Source organism: Adelges cooleyi, unplaced genomic scaffold (assembly GCF_023614345.1).
Source record: "Adelges cooleyi isolate 19-005CV unplaced genomic scaffold, UGA_ACOO_1.1 ACOO_flye_CR_arks_rails_tigmint_CR_PRNA_108, whole genome shotgun sequence".
Taxonomy (NCBI): Eukaryota; Metazoa; Arthropoda; class Insecta; order Hemiptera; family Adelgidae; genus Adelges; species Adelges cooleyi.
In genome coordinates, this window is record NW_026095761.1 from 3361558 (window position 1) to 3386796 (window position 25239).

General features: G+C 32.1%; 1 protein-coding gene and 1 long non-coding RNA gene across 2 annotated transcripts in view; one reads left to right on the forward strand and one right to left on the reverse strand.

Annotated features, from left to right (window-relative positions):
• Nucleotides 1-635: 635 nt before the first annotated feature.
• LOC126840931 (uncharacterized) overlaps nt 636-25239 on the reverse strand; it is a 43807-nt gene continuing 19203 nt past the window's right edge. Inside the window, exons 2-3 of the long non-coding RNA XR_007686114.1 lie at nt 2919-2963; nt 636-697 (exon numbers count right to left, since the gene is read on the reverse strand). This is a non-coding gene — a long non-coding RNA (uncharacterized LOC126840931). The remainder of the gene's footprint in view (nt 698-2918; nt 2964-25239) is intronic.
• Nucleotides 23288-25239, forward strand: part of LOC126840925 (GTPase-activating Rap/Ran-GAP domain-like protein 3) — an 88988-nt gene continuing 87036 nt past the window's right edge. The window contains exon 1 of the mRNA XM_050576947.1: nt 23288-23565. Within this exon, the coding sequence (XP_050432904.1) occupies nt 23303-23565 (263 nt within the window). The 5' untranslated portion in view covers nt 23288-23302. The remainder of the gene's footprint in view (nt 23566-25239) is intronic.

Below are 25239 nucleotides of genomic sequence, written 5' to 3' on the forward strand. Positions count from 1 at the left end.
TTAAATTATAGTTGTTTATTATTTTATTAAAGATGATATAATATATTGCAATATAAAGATTTGTGGGTTTAAAGTAAATTAATTTCTGTTTTATTATTAAGAGAAAAATTGTTTTATTGCTCCAAGTACTTGGATTACTTTGATTTATTATATCTTTTGTCCCGTGTGACCACTTAAATTCTACATTAATCCTATAGATCGGTGATACACCACTCCTAAGCCATTTTAAATTGCACACACAATAACAATTACCATTAAAAAAAAATTACAGAGATATTTTTTAAGGCAAAGCGGTTGTTGATATTTTTAATGAGCAGAAAATATATTTTTTTTAAACATTTTAATAAAATACCGCTGGAAGAATTTCAAATTATAATACCCTTTCGGACCATACATGAGCTCAAAAAAAAAACAATATTAATTTTGTTTTAATGTACTATTTATTATATTGCTATCAGAGATAAACCGTTACACGACTTATTTACATGAAATCCAGTTCATTGAGCTAGGGTTTGTTGAATATTGCGATCAATAATTAACCTGCAATAAAAACGTTAGTATTTGTTGAGTAACATTATTAGCTTCAAAAATCTAAGGGGTCGTGGTAATAGCTAACCGTACTACTCGAAGTAACCCTTGGATCCCATCAGTTTCCATATAACCAAAAGCCTCAAGCGCTGCATCGTAGAATTCATCGCTAAAAAACAAATATGCATCTTTAGGCATCAATCTGGTAGATTTACTATCTTACGTATAGCAACATTAAAACATTATTGTAATGAAACACAAAAAAAAAACATTCATTACTCACTTATCATCTATAATGAACTCTGTCACTATAAAAATAGAACGAAATTCCAAATACATTACAAAATTGGAGTTATTAAAATTAAAAACACAAAAGATTTGCCTAGGTTTTTCAGAAAATCAAACTCAATTATATCCTGCTCTCTTTCGTTTTTCTTTCTCTTGTACACTCAGTAAAGAAGAATTGGTCGCTCTAGTTATCAACATCCAGTCCACGTCATCTGCCACATATTCCTACATGCAAACATTGCCCTTTCTCAGATCTCTATCAAATCTTAATTACAGCCAAATAACTGTTCTTTTTGCCTTGCTCCATCACTTAACATACTACCACCACCTCAATTTATTCTTCCTCCCCCTTAGCGCCTAATTGAACCTATTAACCTGTCCTTAAGTTTTATCTCCAATCAGGAGCCAGATGAAAATTAATTGTCGGCATAAGTTTCTTCTATTTGTTTTGTTATAAAAAAAGAGTTCATCATTTGATGTGTTTTGTTTAAATTTGGAAAATATTAACGTATTGCGTTCAAAAGTTTTTAATAAAAAATTCTACAAGTTACAGTTCTCTCAGTTTAATTCAATAATACAGTAAATAAGAGCCCATAAAACAAACAAAAATATAAGATTGACAAAAATGAGAGGGTAGTCTGGCATGATTTTGTTTGAAAACAACTGTTGAACCGCACTCTAATCTCTCACACAGTATTTCAATTCAGAATTTACACCAATTATAAGTGAAATGAAGTTCAGTATAAATATTATAAAGTATAGTAATATTACTTGCACCCTCGGGTAGACGAGACGATTCTGTAACAAATTATAATAATTTAAAAAAAATATGGATTAAAATATGGTTCTTTAATGGGTATATATTTTACGTATGTATGTATTTTACCGGTATCGATTGCCAATAATTCGCTGTCTGAAATAAAACAAATGCATATTCCAAACAATAATAGTATGTAAAATATAAGTGTTGACTGTAAGTTGAAAGAGCGACATCAATTATATTAGTATTTTAATTTATTAAAACCAATGTTAGATGAAACAAAGTTGAGTATAATTTACAAATAATATTAACTATGATTTGAATTAAATGAGATATTTCTGTAACAGTGCTATAAATATAATTAGATAAGCAATAGGAAAACGAACTCAAAATTTAACACAATATATTTATCATTATCATTACACAAATATATTTAATATAATATAACATACAAACCTATTATTAATTAATTATTAAGAATGATAAAGTCAAAAAATGGGCAACGGCATTGTCAAAAAAACTTTTACCAATACATACATAAAGACATTTTTATAAACCACAAAATAACAGTTGTTATTGCTATTTATGTACACGTGTGTTTTCGTGCCTTCGTATATTGTACATTATAGTCGAGAACAGTAATTTTGCTTCCGAAAAATATTAAAATTACATTTGTATAAATAATAATTCAGAAGTATAAAAAAGCCGCCGGGATATCGATAAAAATTGCAGTATTTTTGGCTTTTTTTATCAAATAATTTTAATTTAAATGCACATCGAAATGTTTTAATGAAAATGAGTAGTTATCAAATTTGTATACGGATAGAATAAAGTTTTTTTTTTTTTGTAAAAATTAGGAGTTTTCCATTCTTAATTAATTGTTCATTCCATTCCTGATCTTCTCTATTTCCGTCATTAATCCTAAGATTAGTTTATTGCATCTCTCCGTGTCTCCTTTCTGTAGCTAGTCAATTCTTTAAGGTCATATTGTATTTTTTCTTCTTCGTGTCCTTCATAATAATTTAAGTCATACACTCAACAACGTCTCCCTAGATTATTGTTTTCAATAAACTTTCATGTCTTAATCTATGACCTACCTATCATCTTATCTCGTCTAGATTGGATACATCAATATAAATTCATACACCATTTTTTGACTACGGTACCAGTTATTATATACAGATGTAGCAGTCAATTTTTACACACCAAAAATATATAAAATACTTGTAATTATACAAGGGGTTTCCACCCTTGATAGAATTATTGATTGAACTATACTATATTCTCCCAATAAATCAAGAAATTGAAGGAAATTTTCCGCCAAAACACATTTCATACTTACTCTCCGGTGTAGTGTAAATAATGATGTCACCAGAAACAAAGGACCCTGTAAAGGAATAAAAAGAACAATTTGATTACTAAGTTGTTATGGTAAAAATTTTGTCGTTTACGAATACTGTTCTTTATTCTACCTTGCAACGCCAATGAAAAACACGGAACCAAAATTAAAATTGTCAAAATATGCATGACGAGAACTAAGAACGAATTACACCAGATGAACTACTATGTGAATAAGTTTACGGTTCGAGTCGGAGTACACTGATAAACGCAAAGTGCCAGAACATAACTATTCCCGAACAAAATAATAATTATTATCGACAACTATGCCAATATAACATTTATACACAATGTACACATTTTGTCAGAAAGCAATTATGGTTACAATAGTATAAGTAACATCTCTAGTCGTCAAAGTCGTCTACTAAAATGTGCGGTTCAATGTAAACAAGCTAAATCCAATTGTTTTACAGTGATGTATTTGATGTAGACAAATTTTCACACCCGAACGCACAGTCGATTATTATTAAATAAACAATTAAATAAAAAATATAATATTTTACAAAAAAAAAAATACAGTTAAATCTTAATTTGTTGTATTTGAAATGTGTTAAGAAGAAAACTAAGTGGAAGGTTGAATATGATTTATAATAATAATACGAATAGCGTTTGTCAAGTATTATTATATTATTTTTAAAACTCCCGAGAGACGTAAATAAGGTAAAAAGGTTTATATCCACCCGCAGCAATCTTTTTGAAACCCACTTTAAAAAACGACTAACAGCTTATAAGTCTCATTCTCATTCTTGCAGTTAGGTTTAATACGTAAAATGTATAAGACATTTTAAAATTTGTTTTTATTTTATATTTTGTTCTAATCGATATTCGTTTTGGGTAAATAAAAATTTTTTTTGGTACTTAGGTAGTTATTTATCGTTATATCCTAGAACTGTATGAAACCTATTTAAAGCCTTCAATGATGGTATTGAAGGCCTAAGCGATCTATACCCAGCACCAAACTGTTATTGCTTTTTTTAAGTTATAAGATAATATATTTTTAAGAACAAAAATAAAATAAAATGGGTTTTGGTGTTCGTCCATTATTGCACTAGAGGCCTCATTTCTTTCATACAGCATAATATTGGATAATATAAGTACTTAAAAAAATATATTTTATACTATTAGTTGGACCACACCTGTTCACTGACTGACAATATTTAAGTTTTAATAAAACCGTTTTGTTCTAAAAAGGACATTTCCTTGGAAATCTCTGTTATTTGATAACTAAAAAACAAATTTCCATAAAGCCAATGATAAGTGTATAAAAAAAGAAACTAGGAAAAACATTTAGTAAGAAGTTGGTGACATCTGTTTGTAAACCGGTGTTAAATTCCAGTTGTTCAACTACTGTCGTATTAACTCAAAAGATTAATTTCGAGAGAAATTGTATTAAAACAATATCATCTGTAGAAATTGTTTAACTTTAATGATTTAATTTAAGATATTATAAATAAAAATAATGATGAGTGATATATTTTTGTTTTAAAGAGAGGCATATTATGTTTTATTATTTGCATTAACAACATATTGTATAGGTCGTAAAGGCAAATGCGTTTTGCAAACTATAAAGATTTATATTTTCCTTATTCTCTCCTATGTTGTTCGCTTTTCAAATTATGCGTTCCCCACCTTGCCTAATTATTATCGGTATGGCGCCACAGCTGTACATATCGACGGTTTGGAAATCTTTTCCGAAAACCGAAATTGACCACCCGAATTGTATTACCGGAAACGTCTCGTCCCGGTTCGCGGTTTTCGCTTATTGTTTGCCAAAAGGAAAATCAATAATATATATATATATATATATTGTAACGATAACTTTACCGGCACTGTCGTCACTCACTCGCTTTCCATACAGTCTATGGAGATAACCTGTGTAAATATAAGTTTGACGCCTATACATTATACTTGTAGTGTAAATAGTACCGATGCGATTTCATTGGTGTCGACCGAGAAATCCATGCTATAGCATGTCAAAGGTAAATGAAACACTATCACCGTATCATAGCATCTTTTTGTGTACACTGTTCGATAGTGTAAACAGCTAGAACAGTTTGGGTATACCTTGTGTAAACATCAACGGTATAATATTGTATTTCATGGTGACAGCGTCACCTGATATGTCCATCAATTCAACGGATGCTACACGACGATGATATTTGAGCAGGTACTAACTAACTAAAGGACACGATTCGAGGCACTAACGAGTCAATCTGATTGCAGTAAATGTTAAAAAAAAAATACATATAAATTGACACAAAGAACTAATCGTGGGAAATCAGGATCGTTCAGAACTCTTTTAGTTTTACAATATTAATTTTAAAAAAACCTTGTCGGTCCAGTTTATGAAATTGTATGGAAGCTTGAGAAAATTTTAAAAAGTCCTAACACTTTTATTTTGCTACGGACCAACAGAAAACAAACATAATATTTCATAGCATGTTGACTCATAATATATTATTGCTGTCACAAGCCCGTCAAAACTGACATAAAAACAAGGGGGAGGATCATGAAGAAAGAGAAAAAAGGATAAATCAGCAGATAAGAGATAAATAAAAAAAGTGATGAGAATAGTGATTGATATACTTGATAGGGACTTGCTGTAAACCATGTTGTATGCTTTATAATTTAAAAACAATTCTGGGAGTTTTTGTATTCTGATCAACCGTTAAACACATTTCGATGATAAAATCATAATGACAACATAATCCATGCGAACAATTTGGACACCTAATAAGAAACAAACCCCAGATTAAACATATGTATTGTGAACTATTTGCCACGTATTGTTTCTGACAAGTGAGGAAGGTGATCAAAAGTGTAGTAAATTAAACAGCAAGCACAATAAACTCTAGAAGTACCACATTAGGTACAGTAATACTCATGTTGAAGATGGGTTTTGACGCGGTTATACTTAAAATTCATGTGAACAGACATTTTAATTACCTCGTCAAACGAGAATAGAAACAGAAAATAACATCACTGTTTCGTTTGAATTTCAACTACTATAAATTAATTTGTTCGACATAAATTGGATGAAAATGTTGCGATTTAGAACATTTCTCTGCCCATTGCACAATTCGCTTATTTTTATTTTCTCTTTGCAATCTTATACGATCACGACTGTTGTTATTTTAAAAGAAAATTCGCATTCAACTCGTTAGACGTTACAGACGGCGCTCGGCAAGAAATTCCCATGCGAAACTAGCAACGAAGTTTACTTAGGTAGTTTAAGATATCGTTAACTTTGTAGTGTATTTTCTCTGAAATTATTTAGACGAGAATGTCCTGAATAAGTTTAAACTATGCAGTAATGTACACTTTAACCTAATAAACGTCATCGTTGTTAGTTTTGCACTTTTTTTTTCTGCCAACTTCCCCTAATGAGTCTTACCAATAATATTGTGGAATTCATTAACGTTAAACAGAACTCTTGAGACAGCTCGAAAAATTTAATATAATTTTGTAGTTAAAAATAAAAATAAATTATACAATTATCTATAGTACGCTAATTGTTTTATTACATAATGCAAGTAAAATTGTTTAGAATAATTATAAGTATATACTGTTATGTGTACGGATATGGCTCCAATAAAAGATAATATGATCAGTGAAAACATGCGAAGAAGAGTTCACAAGCCTAAGACGAGTATTGTATTGCGTTTAAGTATCAACTTGACTGTTATTGTCAGTTTTTTTAATTTTTCTTCAATTTTGCAAGGAACAAAACGGATTAAATGAAATTATTCCAAGACAACCAATGTAAAATCAACCGTTTAAGCGTTCCCGCAACGCTCAGTCCTATATTTTGTGGCCGGACAAAGACTTAACCAAATATTTTTAACTAAAAAAAAAAATATCATGCGAGACGCGGCGTTGTTAACGGTAAACACATAAAAAAAATTATTATATTGCTTTTGTCAAATCAAAGAAAACGCTTAAACCCGGTAATATAATAACGGCTAAAAGTAAAAATATAACCGCAATAGTGGCGCGTGACTTAGCCGTTTTTAGTTCTTATTTTAACTGATAATAAACAATAGTGCCGTATTCTTCCTTCGCGGGTTCCCAAAAGATTATATCAACACCACAGAAAATAAATAATTAAAAAACTTCACAATTTTGCATTGGGTTCATTTGTGTTTAAGATACCGGGAAAACCCGTCTCTTCCGTTGTAGAATAATGAAAATTAATTAAAACAGTCAACAAAATATGATTGTGTCATATGCAAGTGCTTGATCTCGCTCTTAAAATTATAATTGATATCATTTCATATAAATATGTAGTTTAAAATAAGTATATATATATATATGTATATATACCTATACATATATATGTACCTTAAAATACATTTAGCGTGTGTTTGAAAATAATTGAAATACTTAAAACGTTAAGTTCACGAGAATTAATCCAGTAAATTCCTAAAATTTGAGTTTTCATATAAAAATGAAATGGATCATGGATGTATTTTTACTTGTACAACCGACATAGTCGTGGCTTAAAAAATAAAATAAAATTAGCAAACATAAAACTAGCTTTTATTTAACTTGCTTATAATAATATATTAAGTATATAAGTAAATATAAATAAAGGAATACTTTTAGTCACTTAATTCTACACAAAATGTGTGTCTTTAAAAATTATAATATTCAAATTTTAAAATAAATTATTTTTCAAAACAAAAAAAAGTTTACATCGTTTATAAGAACTATATAAATTTTAACACAATTCATTTTTTTAAAAATCTAAGAAGGATGGATAATTAAAAAAAAATTAAGTGGGAGGGTGGAAAATACTAGGTAAAAGAATTGAAAGGATGGTATCACCCCTTTTTTTGTTGTTTTATACATTATTTTTATTATTGAATTTTCAGAGATTCAAACATAGATAGACAGTTTTACAATTTCTAAATCGTTAATAGACCTAATGGACAGTGAACAATTTAAAACGACTTACACTGAAGCATATTTTCCCGAACATCTATTTTGTATTTTACTCGGTTGTCTCCGCTTGACAGTTATTTATTTTAGTTTTTTGCTTTCGAACGCAAACACTGTCCAAGACTTATTTAATATTACTTAAGTAATAACAAAAAATCACTGTAATCGATGTGTCGGAGAGCTTTCTGTGGTTCTTTAATCAATAAACCGTTATTCCATTACTACAATGTACCTACGACGGAATAGAATTGGGGTAAAAATGATTGTATTAAACTTAACTACCGTGTAAGTCTGAATAGTCATACAATGTTGTTTTTTTGATAAATAAGAAAACGTGTAATAGTAATATGTTCGGTGGTTTTATATTTTGTATTTTTTGCAGTTATCTGATAACAGTACAACATCACATGCATTTTTTTTGTCCATTATCCAGCTGTACAAATAAAATATGTCTAAATGGATTGAACGAAAATATTTTGTTATTCATTTCATGGTAAACCGCTTAGGAAATATATAAATTATGTATTACATATCAGTCTTTGGTTCGGTTTTTTTTTTTTTTTTTGTGAAAACAATATGTCTTAACTAGTTTCCGTTCGGTACAAGTCATTGCGAGACAAGCCCTAAAGCTTTTTAAAATCGTTTTTAATATTTTAAACTTGAGCGCTTTGATCGATATCCTTTTTCTGTTTTTCTCTAACACTAAAAAAACCGTATAGATTTTTGTAGCCAGCCGGAAATTCAATTATGTACGATCGTCCGATAATATTGTTTTCCTATCAAATAGCCACAATAATGGCTATATAATATTGCCAATTACAGAGTATCTGTATAGTATTAGTATTTGATTATTTCCAGTAACAAACAAAGTATACAATATTATATTATGTTTTTTCGTTAGCCGATAAATTGTCTGCAAATAATAAATTCACTCTGGATAGGTTAGGTTGGGTTTGACAAATCACATATATTCCGCTATTGCAGTTCAATACACTATTGCAACAATACAAATTGAGCAATTTCCGCTGGGAAAACTTTTCTGCTTATCTCACACGGTAATCCCCGTTCGGGACTTAAGTAATTCATTCCACTCTCGAAATAGATTTAGATTCGAATAGGGGAGATTATTATCTCCGTTTATGGATAGCCTGTACGCTACATACGGACATGCGAGTATGTGGCATGACTTTTCGGCATAAGCCTTTAAACGGGACATTAATTCCAGCTGTTCTCCGAAGTTTTTCAGAAACCAGCGCAATAAAGAAATTACAGACTTACATATTTCACGGGTGAAGTGTCCACCGTTAATTTAGCTAATTGTTTTCTGTGAAAAACTTATCAATCGGATATGACAAAGCAAAAATAATAATTAAAAACACGAACACACCCGCATAATTATAATTAAACGGAATAATACCAAACATTTTAATTTACACTAGAAAATGTATAATGATTCTAAAAATAAAATGCAATCAAAACTGATTATTGAACAAATGGTTTATCGGCGGAAATATAGTTGTTATCGTTGTATTTAACTAGTACCATAAAAAATGTGTACCACAGATGATTAGCATAGAAAAAGAACTACTGAAATATTAGAATAAAAACGTTCACAAAATCGATGGAGATACTATTGTTTAATTAATCACATTTATCATTTTTAAACTTATATCTTAAAAGGGATAAAAAAACAAACGGCCAAAAAAATAATTTTAGTACATAATATTTAAGGAATTTGTGTACCTTTTATTAAATAATTTATATTACATGAAATTATTAAATAAATTACTATTATGAAATGGACTAACAATAAATAAACTAATATTACAGAATTCTATACCTACAATAAATAAAAGATAACAATAACTGTCTTCGATCAATAGAAAATGGTGCCCAGTAGAGTTATACTAGTTAATATGTAAAACATAATATTTAAAAAAAATGTAGACCATAAAAGTGATACAATTTTGGGTTTCTAAAGTATAATATAAGAACAAAACAATAAATTCTAAATAGCTTATTTGTATTTTGTTATTTGAACAGAGTGCATAAATTATTAACAACTATTTAATATTGTTTAAGGATTTTTTCCACAAATAAAAAAAATATCGATAAAAATAAAACACATTTTATTTTTAGTAATACAATGAATAAGATTTAGTCAAATCATATAATTCGGTCCTCATTATAAGATTTTTTAATCAGATATTAGCTTTTAAATATTAGCTATTAGCTAATATCAGATATTAGCTTAATTTACGCTTTTTACAAAGCATAACTAAAATTGTTTTTGTCCAATATTACAATTTAAATAATACTTTTCTGCATCGAACTTGGAAATTATTAATTTTAACACAAGACTTTTTTCAATAAATTCGACTTTTGGTCACAGATTTAATATTTTCAAGTGTAAATATACATATTAAACTGAAAATATTTTTAAAATAATTTTGATGTTTTTTGAAAAATGTATTAATATAAGTTCTGTGCATAGTATTGTACATGTATATTATTAAACATATAATTTGTTTTATAACACCTTTATTTACAAAAGAAGCTTACACAATTTCATGGTCTAGACAATTTTCCGTTGAATTCATTTAAATTTTAAACAAAGCAAATTCTAATATCTTTTAGGCGAAACCCGAAAATTATGTTGGATTATAATAACACCTAACTATTTTATAAGCCAAAAAAAAAAAAGATGTTCGTCGGAAAAATGTTGAGAATTCGACAGAAATCAAATGGAGAGAACTGACCAAATATTATTAACTAGTATATATAATTAACCAAAAAACAAAAGTTGAAGATTGTTAACGGAGAAGAGTCAAAAATCATTTTGGCTACAATTTCTGAGCTTTCGACTTGCTACATGAAGAAATCGGTCCGGTGAATTAGGAAATATCATGAATCTTATTAACATGTGAAACGCGTTAAATACACACATTGTCCAATTTGTAATCTATCACTTCATATAAACGACACAGAATAAAATATGTAATTTGTCCACACTTATCAATATTAAGTCCAACTGCGTCTTATGAAAAACTTCGTCAGATATAACTTCAGCGTAGAATTATTTTAAATCATCAGCAAAAAGCAAATATTTACAAAATTTAAAAGCTGAACCAACGTCGTTGACAAATAAAATAAACAAAAGCGGCGATAAATAAGGAAAACCTGAAGTCAATTGAATCCATTCAGAATTGTTATTCTCATTTAATTTAACACATTGTTTCCTCCTAGTCAAAAATTATTCTATCCACGACAATAATGGACCACCTATAGTGATAACTTTATGTTAAACAAATATTTACCAACAAAATGTATCATATTATTTAGTATGGTAAATTATTGTCTATATCGTTGTGTTGTCTTGCTTCGGCTTGTATAAAATGCCACACAAAATATGTCGTCGACGGCTTACCTGTATAAACAACTCAATATCGGCTGGCATTTAAGACGTTTGCCTCCTTGGCGTGTTAACATCTTTATGCGTTGTTTGTTTAGGTTAAGGCAAATATTGTATTAGGGGAGCGTGCGAGAATAACTGACACTAAATTATTTATTATTTTACAATTGGCAAAAAACAGTGTTGAAGACCGTTAATGGAAATGGGTAAACTTTTTGAAATTTCTTTGGGCTTATAATGAACATTTTGACTACAATTTCTAAGCTATATGTACTATTTACTCGAATAAAGCGGGCGAGTGGCTTAGGAAATGCTTAGAAATATGTTTATTACATAATTTTATTTTGTTAGAACATTTTTATTTAAATTAGGTGGCGTCCTATAGTTTTTTTTTTTAGATATTATATACTTTTTTAATTATTTTTGCCAAATTACTGATAATTTAATATGCGTGAAAAAATGATATAAAATTTCAAAAATTGTCCATTGAGGGGTTCAAATGAAAACACATCATTGTAAAGTGTAAACCTTGTCAGCTGTTGCTCGTCGATGGTAATGCAATAGAATTTCTAGACACAACATACAAAGGACAGGACCTGTGTTTTAGGACACCAAGTACTAAGTACAAGTTGATCGGGACACGAACTACCGAAAACTATTTCAAATACAATATTGTTATCCTAACGAACTGTACATTTTTTGTAGTAAATAGTTATCTCGTTATTAAAACGGGCAAAAAATAAAAAAAATTAATGCAAATTAGCACCGAGTTTAGACGGCCTGAAGTCAGGAAAACCCAAAAAGAATTCCAAATACTGTGCCCATCGCCGACTAGGTAATATTTGATTGATGATAAATATATTCGTTTGCATTTTCTGGAACCGAAACGCTGGCGAATTCTGTCGGCCGGCGATGAGCTTTTTCCATCGCCTAAACTGTCAACCAGGTGGCGGTACTTAGATGACTTGACAGGACTTTGGGGAAGCGTTGCCGACGCCTTAGTTGCGGGTTGGGCCACCGCAAGCGTCTACATAGGCTTTTGAACTTAACCGCAACGGCGAAGGCGGTCACCGTGCCACACACGTGTTCAGTGGAAATCCGCGGTCTGTCGTTGTCGGTTATTCGATCGGTTGTTGTTTGTTGATCGTTTGTTGACGAAATGTTTTTTTAGTTTTTCGCACCATAAACATTAAGTTGTTCATATTTTTCGAAAACTCTATACCGCAAACGGCTCGATAAATGCACGCGCGAGGTCGACGACAAAAAAAAATAATATTATTATAATATCGTTTAGGTATGTTGAAATTCTTCTTTTAGAATTCAGGTACGTTTTTTTTTTTTTGTGTTTTTTAAAGTGTCAAAAGTGCATTTATTACCCATACTTGTACACGGTGCTCGATGAGTATTGTCGACTGCCATACTTAACTCAACGGTAGAGTCTTAATTTATCATAAAAAAAACATGATTTTTTTAAGTATTACAGTGCCTATGTAACACTAACCGCTTGCGTTCCCAAAAGCTATTTGAATAAATATTAAGTATTATCAATTTGTTTTGCACACTGTGGGACTTCAAAATTGGGATCGACCGTGTAAACGTTTAGTGGTCAACGATAAATAATAATCAGTATTAATTAAATTATATTAAATCTAGTGTAATCATATAATTTTAGTTTTTTTTTTCACGTGAACACAATGTAAATGGCGATTAAAAGTTCAAACAAGCCAAACAGATGTGACAATTCATATTTTTATTATTGTACTTACATAAATTAATATTTATTAGATAGTGGCTATTAACGACTTGGCTTACGTTGAACGGATTTGTTTTTAATCTGAGGTTATGCTACCATATCTAAACATAATATAAGTACTCGAGTCAATAATACTTGCTGAATTGACTGAACACGAGCTGTACATAATATTTAGCCTGGATAAGAATGATAACAGTGTTGGCCTATGATAAAATATGTGAGGCACTAGTTTTATCAATATTATGATTATTTCATCGATGGTATAATGTTATTAACGTTTACTTTTATCCGGTTGATACGTCGAAGGACGAAGGTTTCTTTTTTTTAGGAATTGATAAAACTTTTTAAAAGAAAATGCCCCGCACGAATTAATCCGAGTCTATAAAACTCCAAAGTCATACATGCCAAGTTCGGAAATCCAAAAATTAGTTGAGCTTCTATATATATATATATTTTTTTTATATTTTAATAATTATAAACGTTTTTATTGTTTAAAAAAAAAAAATTCTAACCGTCCAATCTTGATGTCGTCGGATTTATTGGTTTTTTTTTAGTCGCTTACTTATTATTATTTTTAGTGGCCGTTAAAGTGTCAACTAAAATAAAATTTAAAAAAAAACATTGACTTTACAGCCTTCTAAAAATGTTATCTGCCCAGTTATTTAGACCTCGTATAGAACATACTCATTAGTTTTTATATGGTAATCATTATAATGTATAAGCATTATAATAACGTGTGGTCACTCCAAAACTCGTTAAATAATGCCATATGGCGTTGTGTTGTCACCAACAACTCTGTTATTTGTTTGACATTATATCAACGAAATAAATATGCCTTTTTTTTTAATAGTATTAATATTTATAGATTGACTCAAGGACGAAAATAATATGACTCATAAATACCGCGGTGACAGTTGCAATAATTTATGCATTATTTTAAATTTGAAACGTTTGTTAATGATTTCACAAATATTTTTTTAAATTATTGATTGGTAAGCAAACATTGGCTACATTTTAAAAAATGCATTTAAAAAAACTCATTAAAATTCAGTTATTACTTATAACTATTGTTTTTGGATTTTTTTTTCTTTAATTTGGTACTCTATTAAAATTTTTGCTTTTATACAAAGAAATCTATGGGGGCTGTAGCCGCTACCTTATGTACTTAAATTGTATGCATTAAAAGGATATTCTAAAGTTTAATTTATTTTTATAACATAATATATTGCAATATGTATTTTTTTTTTACTTTGTAAGCTTTAACAATTGCTTGTATGTTTTTGAAGTGATTTTTTTCTAGCCCCCTCTCCCCCCTTTTTTATCTATAGATCCGCCACTGTGTACATCTTAATAACACGTTCACTGTTGGATGTCTACACAGACATGATCGACATTTGGCATTTTAATCCGTTTACACACTTTTAATGCAACACGTTGTCCAAAGCTCTTAACATTTGTTCGATACAGTTTTGAAAAAAAATATCAAAATATATTTCAAATTTCAATACCAAATTGTAGCCTTTTTACATGTACAATAAACGGTTACAAAACAAAACTATGTATATTATATTATACTATACACTTATAATATTATATTTTGAGCTTTAACTTTACATATATTATATCAAAACTGTTTTTTTTTGTGTTTCCTTTAACGTTGGCCAGAAGCTATCTCTTATGCTAAATAATAATATCATTACTTTTGAGGTCTACGGGTAATATCAAAGATAAAAAATACAAATTTGCATTTCTAATGTAAGTAACACATTACCATAGATATCAATCTTTCGTTCCGTATTTACACACACATACATTGACATATGGCACAGTTCATTCCAGTGCACATGTCCCGTGTTATCAACGTTATAAAAAAAAATGCAAGGTCTCGTTTCGCAGTAAAAAGTTAGACAAGGAATAAGAAAAATTATGCGTCGTTTTCTATGTAAAAAGCATTCTCGGCCGTCAAGTCCTATTTAGTCTATTTGTAAGCCATCGGCCTGCAAACGGTGATTTTTTAACAAATCCAACATGACAACCGGAAAGTGTATGTTGTGTACACAATATTATCATAAGACAATTTTCACACATTTCAAGTCCAACGCTGAATTTTCCATTTTTTTTTTTTTTGTTTAACAGCTACCCTTTTAATTCAAGCCGAAAGTGGCAATTCAATATATAATATGTAGGTAAATTTTTTTTAATTGTCACCTAAATAGAAAAAAACGCAATTTTATGATATTTTCAGCGTGCTCTGAACGTTTGAATAGATTTCTAAAATGTATTTCAAATAAAATTTTTGTATCCCGTTTTGTTCCTGACCTAATCTCAGAAAAAACTTAGGATTTCTAGTTTTTATCACCAAAAACAATAGTTAACACATTTCATTTGTTGTTTTGTAAATTGTTTACAATTTTAGTGGCACTTGAGAAATTTGTATTATTGCTGGCTTCGAACAGTTAAATTATGTTCTATTGCAACTTAGGAGTAGGCATAGGTATTAAAAGTTTTAACAAAACCGTGCGTTTTCAAATTATCAAGAAAAAAACTGTTGTGTTTAAACAGTAATGTAAAAATACTTTCAAGTTCAGCTATTTCAACAAAAAACAGACGTTGTTTTGCATTATCGTATTTTGTAACGCTCGCCTAATAATCTTGTACGGTAGAATGAAAACACAAACTCTAAACAGGAGGTCCCCAATTGGGTTGAAATCTAGAAATAATAATTATTTTTTTGCGTTTTACAAGCTTCAATATATACTCTACACTTACTCTAGTAACAGGACAGCAGCGACATTTTTTATCGAATAAAACAAAGTAAACTAACCGTTATGGGTATTAAAATGTAATAATAAATAACCCAATTCTTTTGTACCTTTTATTAAAACACTATTTCAATTGTCTTGGAAGTCTGCAAGAACTAATAACTAACTGTTAACTACACACAAATCGACAATACCCACCTATATGATATTATTATCCAGTTAACCGTAGGGACACTTTATAATATTATTATTATTATTATTATTATGTTAAGCATCGGGTCAGGCTAGGTTAGGTGCACAATCAACCGGCGGTAGACAATGGAATAAATATAACCCACTTATACATTATTATTATTATTATCATAGTCGGTACAATGTAATGCAAACCGGTAATTTTTGGCACACATACCCGCACAACATTAACAATTGAGTGTAAGGCACTAATAATATTGTGAATCTATTACAATAATAATTTTCTGAATGTTTAAATATTTACCTACCGGTTTTTACTCTCACAGTTGTTGTATATAATATAATAATTATCGGATTCTGAAATTGCAATTCCAGCTTAAATGTTTAATCGAACCGACCCCGTGAAAACGCAGCAACAGATCTGTTTGGATAAGTTTTGAAGAAGAAAAAAACTAAAAGTTTAGATGGAGAGAATTCGGGGTGGGTTACAACAGGTTTACTGGCCAGTTGAAATTTTAGTAGATCAGTTATTGTTAAAAAAGTTAATTACATAATTTTTTAGAAGTTGCCATTCGATAGCAATGTTTAAAAAACTGCCGTAAAGGGTAACTGATCATTTTTTTTTTTTTTTAATAACGATACGAACTACGTTGTTGATGTAAAATAGTCGAAAACAACATGTGTTCAAAAAAAAAAAAATTGCAATACTATAATTGCTGAAAAATAAGTATCTCGTAGTCGACTTTCAACCGTTTGTGAAAACTTCTTTTTTTTTAATAACGAACCGTGAAATTGTTTGAAGTTTTCAAACCACATAATATAGTACAATTATATTAGTAACTGACAATATTCGTAATTGTTTTAAATGTTATCAAGTGATCCGCCGGGAAGTAAAATAATAATCGTAGTTTGCACGATTGTTTTAAAAAAAAAAACCGTCAAATGTAAACAGTATGGAATACACTGTGCGTATTATAATATAGGCCAGACAGCTGCACCTGTTGGATTGCGTTTACAAGGTACCTACGGTGGGTGATTACTAGTATACTACGGTGCACCTATACAATAATAATAATAATTAAATTAAAATGTAGGTATAAAAAAATTCTTGTTTACTACTAGACCACGACCATAGGTACGAATAACACACACACACACGTGCGATAGGTAATAAGTATAATAATACAAATTCGAATAAAAATATCGTCGCGTGCATTATACTATTATTATGTAACACGTTTTGATACAATTTGGCGCCCACAAGGTTTTTGTGGTGAACTGGTGTATTCCTCGATAATTAGGCCCAATTGCATTGTGCCCTAATATTCCAATCGAACAACCCCGACACGATTGAACGGTTTTTTATTTTTTAAGTCCTTGTACGGTTTGTTTGTTTTTTTGTCGAACAAAAAAGCCACGCTAAAGCAACGACGGATCGAGGCACGTGTAGTAGGTGGTAATTCTTTGGAGAGTTCCCGTCTGTCAATACCGATAAACACAATTACATTTTTTTTTTAAAACGCGCTAATCCAATAGGTCGGAACATTTTTTTTGCAGATAACCGCAATCACCTGCTTGTGCGAGATATACGAATTTTGTTCTAATTTCAAATCTCTAACGTGTCCCAAAAACCTCTTGATATATATATAAACTAATTATAGTAATAGCGTTAAAGGTTACATGGGGGGAAAAATATATATCCTTACATTATAGGCTTCGGCCTCTGTAACTCCACACCCCTCGTATGCGCTCCTGCACTCCACCCTTAATCCCGTCACAATTTTTTAGCTATGTACTGTCGCCCGCACGTTACATTAATTAATTACATCTCTGTTGTAATTGTTTTACCAATAAATATTTTGTTTTAAGTGTAGCCGTTTAGCAATGTTAAGTGTTAGCTAGCTCCATATTTTTTAAACAAAGTTGTTTATAAGTAGTTTATATTGAAACACATTTGGGATGGGGTTATATTTTTCGAAAAATATATCAAAATTGAACGACCTTTATAATATTATTAAAAAATAATAATTTTATCCTAACCAAACACACGGTCTACACTTATTTTGCACTAGTCGATAAGTGTGTACACGGTGTAGTATGTACATATTATAACACCGGTCGTGTAAAACGATCCGGTCGCCGATAGTAATAATATTATTTTGCTCGGTCGTTTTTCCGTGGTATAATATGAAATTCGTTTCCCCATTACAACACCTACCGGTGTAGCCGTCATAGATGTACTATGTGGTGTTGTATTTTATCATACAGAGAAGAGAACTTTTGCCATTTCAACATCGCCGGCGGCGCGCCATTCCCAATGCGGCCCGCGGGTACATTTTTATGCAATGATAATTTTACTGTCGGCAGCCGAGCTAAACGGTTACAGCCCCAAGTGCCAAGATAGCAGCCGAGATCTCGTTTCGATATCGTGTGTCGATTTTCGATAAAAGAAAACCAAGTCCACGCAAGTAACGTTTTCGAACCGTTGGCGTGAAGTGAATATACCGTGAAGTCTCATTGGAAACCGAATTCCCCGGCGAAATTCCCCAGAGGAGGTATAATATACACTGGTCTGCGGCCGGCGACCGCCCCTCCTGGTACTACACTTTGGGCGTACAACAGAAATTAGAGAGCTATCCTGCCCTCCCCTTCTCCGGCCGATCGAAAAATATCCGCCCCCACCCCCCCCCTTTGCTTGACACATGACAAATGGGATCCACAGATTATTTCAGCCCGGGTGGAAACGACACTTGTTTGTGGTCGCACACAACGCACGCAGCACCCCTCGTGCTTTGTCCCGGACGCGTTGGTTTTGTTTCGCCCTCACCTGTATCACCCCTCCACCCCGACGCGTCTGTCCACCCCTACCCTACCCTCCCTCTCATTGGACGGTATCGGTTATTAATCCCGTAAGATTTTGGGGAAAACCCTCGGGACGGCCTTCGAAAACTCCTGCGATCTCTGCGATTGAAAATTTCCGTTTCGGTCTAGCCGACCGGAAACGCGTCCCGACGACTCGGAACATCCGTAATTCATACGGTATTCAAGTCTCGGTAGCCGATGGTTTTTCTTAATCTAATTTGAGAGTTTTTTTTTTAACGTAACAAAGTTTTTTACCCGAGAAAATTCGCGAGATTTGTTTGGAGACACGTTTTTCGCGTCACACCAAAATATGCGCAACCACGTTAATGCGCTAACAAAATAATAAATAATACCTGACCATCGAGTACGGTACAATGTTTCGATTTATATTTTACTCGTTTATAGTATTTTTTTTATTAATTTAATAGATTTATATACTCGATTTGTCTCGATATGTTACTCAACAAAGCCAACATTATCTACTTCTATATTTCTAGCTTAAGCTCGATTTTATTCTCAATTTCACGTTTGTCTGCTTAATGTTTACCCAATTATCGGCTATAGAAGTCGTTGTTATACATAAACTTTACACCGCATACACGCATTGTTAGTGGTTTCGGTGTCTATTTACACTAATTAATCGTTAACCTGCGTTTGCAAGTGTATGTACGCACTTTATGCACAGTTGTTGCGGCTCGATAGAATTATCCCAAGAGGGGACTCTGTTCAAACTTCTACATTTGACAAAACAACAAGCCTAATTAAATAACTCTCCATTTATTATCGATCAGACTTCCCGGCCTCGCGTTTATATAGCCTTAGAACGCTATTTTAAGACCCACGCTTGAGTTTTTAGCAAAAATTTTCGGCATACCAATCTTTGTAAAAATGTTGCTTTTTAAATTTTACGTTTTTTAGTTAGTATTAATTAATTACTCCCGAGGGGGGAGGGGGAAGGTTCACAAAACTAAAACTTAATCGACTTCTACTTGTCAATCTAACGTAACCACTACACCCAAGTTGGAATTTCCAACTATTAAGGGTCCCTATTAATTAACCCCTACTAATAGGGTCGCTGGCCTAATGTTCAGTTCAAATAGGTCAAATTCTATAATATACTTGCATCAGCCTGTCTAATGATAACTTTAATGCTATTCTATTTTTGTAACACTTGTTTTTACAACTCTTCGGTTATTATAATATGACTGTTTCCGTAATACCGCACTTGGCGTTTTGCAATTTGCAAATAAAAAAATATGTACTCATCATGTATGTAAAAATATTTGTCGCCATTGCGATAAGTAGCTTCTAATACTTAGGGCTATCGGTTTTGCCCTTATCTGTGTGCGATTAAGTCCTAAGCAATTATCATCCATTCGTGCAGTAATGTAAAGCTGGATTAATGTAAAAAAAGTCAATACATGATAAAATGTACAAGCTATAACGTTAATAGCTTGTAATTATATAACGTTAATATAAGTAGGTACTTAATTCATTAATTTATATTTGTACAAATAAAAACATATTTTAGCTAATATTAAATGCTCAACTAAAAATTGATTTTGTCTTTAACGGTAGTTGTTTTAAATAGATGACATGTAGGTAGTATTGAACTTTATAAACGGATATTTACATTTTATGAGTCCCAAATAATTATAATACTGTACATTTTTAGGGTGTATTTTAATGCCACAATTGCATCCGTTTGAAAACTCTTTAAAATCGTTATTCTGTCGACAAAACCGAATTTTAGCTTTCGACTGAAATATTCGTTTTAAAGTGACAAAATAATATTTATTCTATCACACTGTTTGTCTTGTTGAGATTTTAACCGGCAAACGCCATATATTTTGAGTACAAATTAAAATGAACTGATATATTTGCCATTGATTGAAATATTATATTATATTTACTACTAAAACTAAACATATGGTTTATATAGCATGTTAATGGTGAAATAGAAAGGAGTTGCTAAAAAAAAAAAATGACCATGCTTAAGCTTTGGGAATGCAAGTCAAGTGTTTAATATTTTACATACAATTTTGGTAGTTATGTTTGTTTACTTTTGAAGACTACTTATTTCCCGCAGACACAAAAAACTGTATAATTAAATTAACTTTATTTTGTATAAGAGTTACTAAGTACGAACTTGTGTATACATATTTTTAATATTATGGACTTAAATGATCCGACTGCTCTGATATAAATTTTGATATACAAACTAGAAGGAGACGAGGATATATATTGATTGTTTGATGTCATGGTGGGGTGGGGAGATAGTTGAATTCTTGTACTTTTTTAGCACTTCCCAGTGGGCTTTTTATTTTATTTTTTTTTTTTTTTGGCTATGCAGTGAACGATAACCGATTTACCATTATAATATAATATACACAATTTGATTTACATAGTTTTTTCCTTCCGTTTCAAACGTTACAGACCGACTATTAAGTGTTTTTGCTGCCAAAACTAGTCTATAAACTCTATTCCGTTTTGGTTCCATTTCCGGCATGTATTTTGGACGGCCACGTTCAGTAAATAATTCACTTTAATAATTTAAAGACCACTTTTTTGTTTTTACTATAAATTCGGTTAACTAGTATAGTACCTACATTGTGTTTTTTGAAAATATATCTAAACATTATTGTACATAATATTGTAGTCATGTTTTTTTTAATCTTATTTTTTACACACACAATGGGGAAACCGCGATAATTAGAATACGGTAATTATTGGCCACGGTCGAACACCGGTGAATTGGCAAATTACTTGGCAGTTTTCATTAGGTATATATTATATCCGGGCGTTACAATGGAAAATAATTAATTGTCGGTAAACGTTTTAGCGGGAAAGCCCTCACGAATCGACTCGAGTTGACTGACAATCAATGAAATGGGCAAAATAATTACTAGATAGATACAATGGCACAGTTGGCTCTGTATATTCATCAGGTGCAAAACGAAAAAAACATTTGGCCGTTTGGATTAAAAAAATAAATTTTAATAAAAACGCTGCGCGTGACCGGAAAAATTAAAAAACGACCAACACTGCATTTTCAGGGGGTGCTAGCTATTTTCAAAACCCTGCAAGCTTGAAACAATAATGAAAAATATATATAATCTCTTATCACTGATCTCTAGTCACTAATCCTCTATCAAACGTTAGATTTTATACATAATAATATAGTATATGTCTATATTATTTATGTATCACTAATATTTCATTGATACTATCTTCTTCTTCTTTGTATTCGACCATTAAGATCACACTGTCAAACATAATTCTTGCCACTTCCCTCTATCCATCGCCAAAATATGACAAGCAGTATCCTGCTCCACCATTTCAACATCCTTCTTCACTTGGTCCTCCCATCTTAGTCGCGGTAGTCCCGAAGGTCCCTTTCCTTTCGGAGCACCACATTGCACCGTCCAAACTATCTTTTCTCCATGCATGTCCTGCCTATTGAAGTCTCCTTTTTTTGTTTCCCTAATTATATCAGGCATTTGATACAACTGTTTAAGCTCTTTGTTTTTTTTTCGAGTTCTCCATTCCCCGCGATTTCATATAAACATAGTCCGAATATTCTTCTTGATACTTTTCTTTCAATAATCAGAAATTCGCTTTGCTCAGATTTCCATAATGTCTACGCTTCACATACGTACACTACCACTGGACAAATGAGAGTACAATACAGCTGTATCCTGTGGTTCTTCGATATTGTTCTTGCCTTTAACAACTTATTTAATCTGTAGTAACATTTATTGCCGGATTGGAGTCTCGCTATTATTTCGGTAAGTTCATCGTTTTTTTTTAGTCAAGATCGATTCCAGATAATAATTTTAAACTTTTTTACTCTCTAAAACTTGTACTGCCCAACTTCTAATGTGTGGATGCACATGATCCGCGACCTCTCCTCTCCGCACGATCATATACTCATTTTTTTTAGCATTTATTTCTAAATCTACTCTTTTGGCCGTATCTAATAATTTGTCCAGTGGCTCGATAAGATTTTCCTTACTTTCCGCCAATAATACTATGATTGATACTATCGTCTGGTCATAATCGATAAAGTATTTCCCTCTAAAAGAAATTAAATGTGAATAAGGCAGGCTTTTTGAGACTGTTCTGACTTAAAGTTTATTAGTGTTTGAATATAATATGTCTAGCACCTCCCTGAAAGTGCACCAACGATGAGCAGTTTTTATTGTGCCGACGGTGATTATTTCATGACGTTTACTGACGAACGAATGACGCGGAGTTTATAAATTAAAAAAAAAACTATCAACAAGACCGACAAAACGGAAGAGCGGACGTGGCGACCAGCTTCCGGTTTCGGCGACGGTGGTGGTGGTGCCAACGGCGGCATCAGCGAACGGCGGCGTTCATCCACGACGGCCACCGCGGCTGCCATGAAGTTGGTGTCCCGTCTCAGGGGCACTGACAACAACAGGGACAGCGGCCCTCTGCCGCCGCCTTCCACGCTGCCCGGCGGCCGGCGTCTGAGCGTGGCCGCCGCCCCGTCGCAACCCCCGCCGCCGTCGCCGTCCGCTTTTGTGGCCGCCAGGGACAGATCGAGGTCGCTGTGCGTGGAACGCCTGGGTCTGGCCACTCTACTGCATCCGGCCGCGCTGCCCACCAAAGATCTGAGCAAACGACGAGCATCGTCCGCCCTGTGAGTACAAAAAACATTAAGAAATTATTTTCTCTTGAATGGCAAACATTGAATCATGAACATATCTTATGGTATCATTTCCCTCCTCTATCCCTACCCGTCTTGTCACTGATCTCTTATCACCTGTCTCTTATCAGGAGCCATTATCAGTTATCTCTTCACACTAAAGGCTAGTCCTCAAGTCGTCGTGTCGTTTCGTTTCGTGTGTACTGAACACGACGTTTTTTGACTGCACGAAATAATAGTTACCAGTCGTTCTACCAACATTATCAGTTATCACTGATTATTAACATTATCACTGATTTTTCAATTATTTTTCACTGATAATTATATTGCTATCACCGTAAATAAAAATAAAAACTAATTATATTAATATATAATAACTTAATTTGTTATCAATTTAATTAAATGTTGTTGTGGATTTTTAATCGCAATGACTGATATGATGTAACCAGCTACGACTAGTACGGCCATAAGTTGAATCTAATCAACTTTGCGGTAACCGCTGTAACGTCTCGGTAGACACGATCAAAATGTATCTACTATGATAATATGAGTCAGTCAGAAAGGAGTATTTAACACGAAACGAAACGACGAGTTGAGGACTAGCCTTAACTGTGGATGGACCACGATCTTATAACCGGGTCGCTGGTAACTTTCTACACGGAAAAGCGTATCCGTTTTTTTTTCAATATGGCGGCCACCGGCGTGATGTTTTACACACACACAGATTTAATATAAACATACTAGATAGCGGACGACCATTTGCAAGGTGTTAATGAAAGTGTGTCTGAGGCGGCCATTTGCTAAGACGGTAATGTTTACATTGTTATATATTGCCGTGTTTGCATATGGCGGACCATGGAACACCTTTCAGATGGTTATCCGCTATCTGGTATGTTTATATATTATCTGTGTTTACACACAAAAAAAAAAACGTGTCGACTGATCAATGCACGCCGTATGGGGGAAAAACGGCTGCACATAACACATTTATGTAAAGGGAGTTGCCAGACCTCGTGGAGTGAACACATTCAAAATTTAAGACGGTGCATATACTACCACTAAAAACGCGTCGTGGCCATCTTTTCGTTTATCAATCGGTATAATGTTATTTCTATATATTAGTTGTGTATGGATATAATTTTAGGATAAATAAGAAGATGGCGGTCTCCATCCGAAAATCATTGCTTACAGTGTCCTCTCCGATTTAGTCTACTCTTACTACTAATCCTTCGTCGTCTGTATCTTATCAGCATCCAAAATCACTGTCGGGAAATTATTACGTAAACAAATCCCAGCCATAAGATAAACTCATGTCGAAAATGAACAGTGTAAACAATTGTAAAAGCACAGAACAGGTTCAGTTCGTTCAAATCTATTTTGTGTATTTTTACATTTTGGCCATAATCTTATTAAGGAATTTTAAATTGTATATGACTTATCTATTTTGTCAAATATTTCCATGACTAAATAAAAAACCAGCACAGTCCAAATGAAGGTTAATGTAAATCGGTGCTGAAAAACTTAGCAGAGTTGGGTCAGAGCAATTATTAAATCTGAATGTGATTTGACCATAGAAGAATTCAATTATTAATTAAACCCGGTGAGATATTGAGTGGTTCACGATAAGTTGATCACCCTGTAATATTATAACAACATATTTGGACTTCA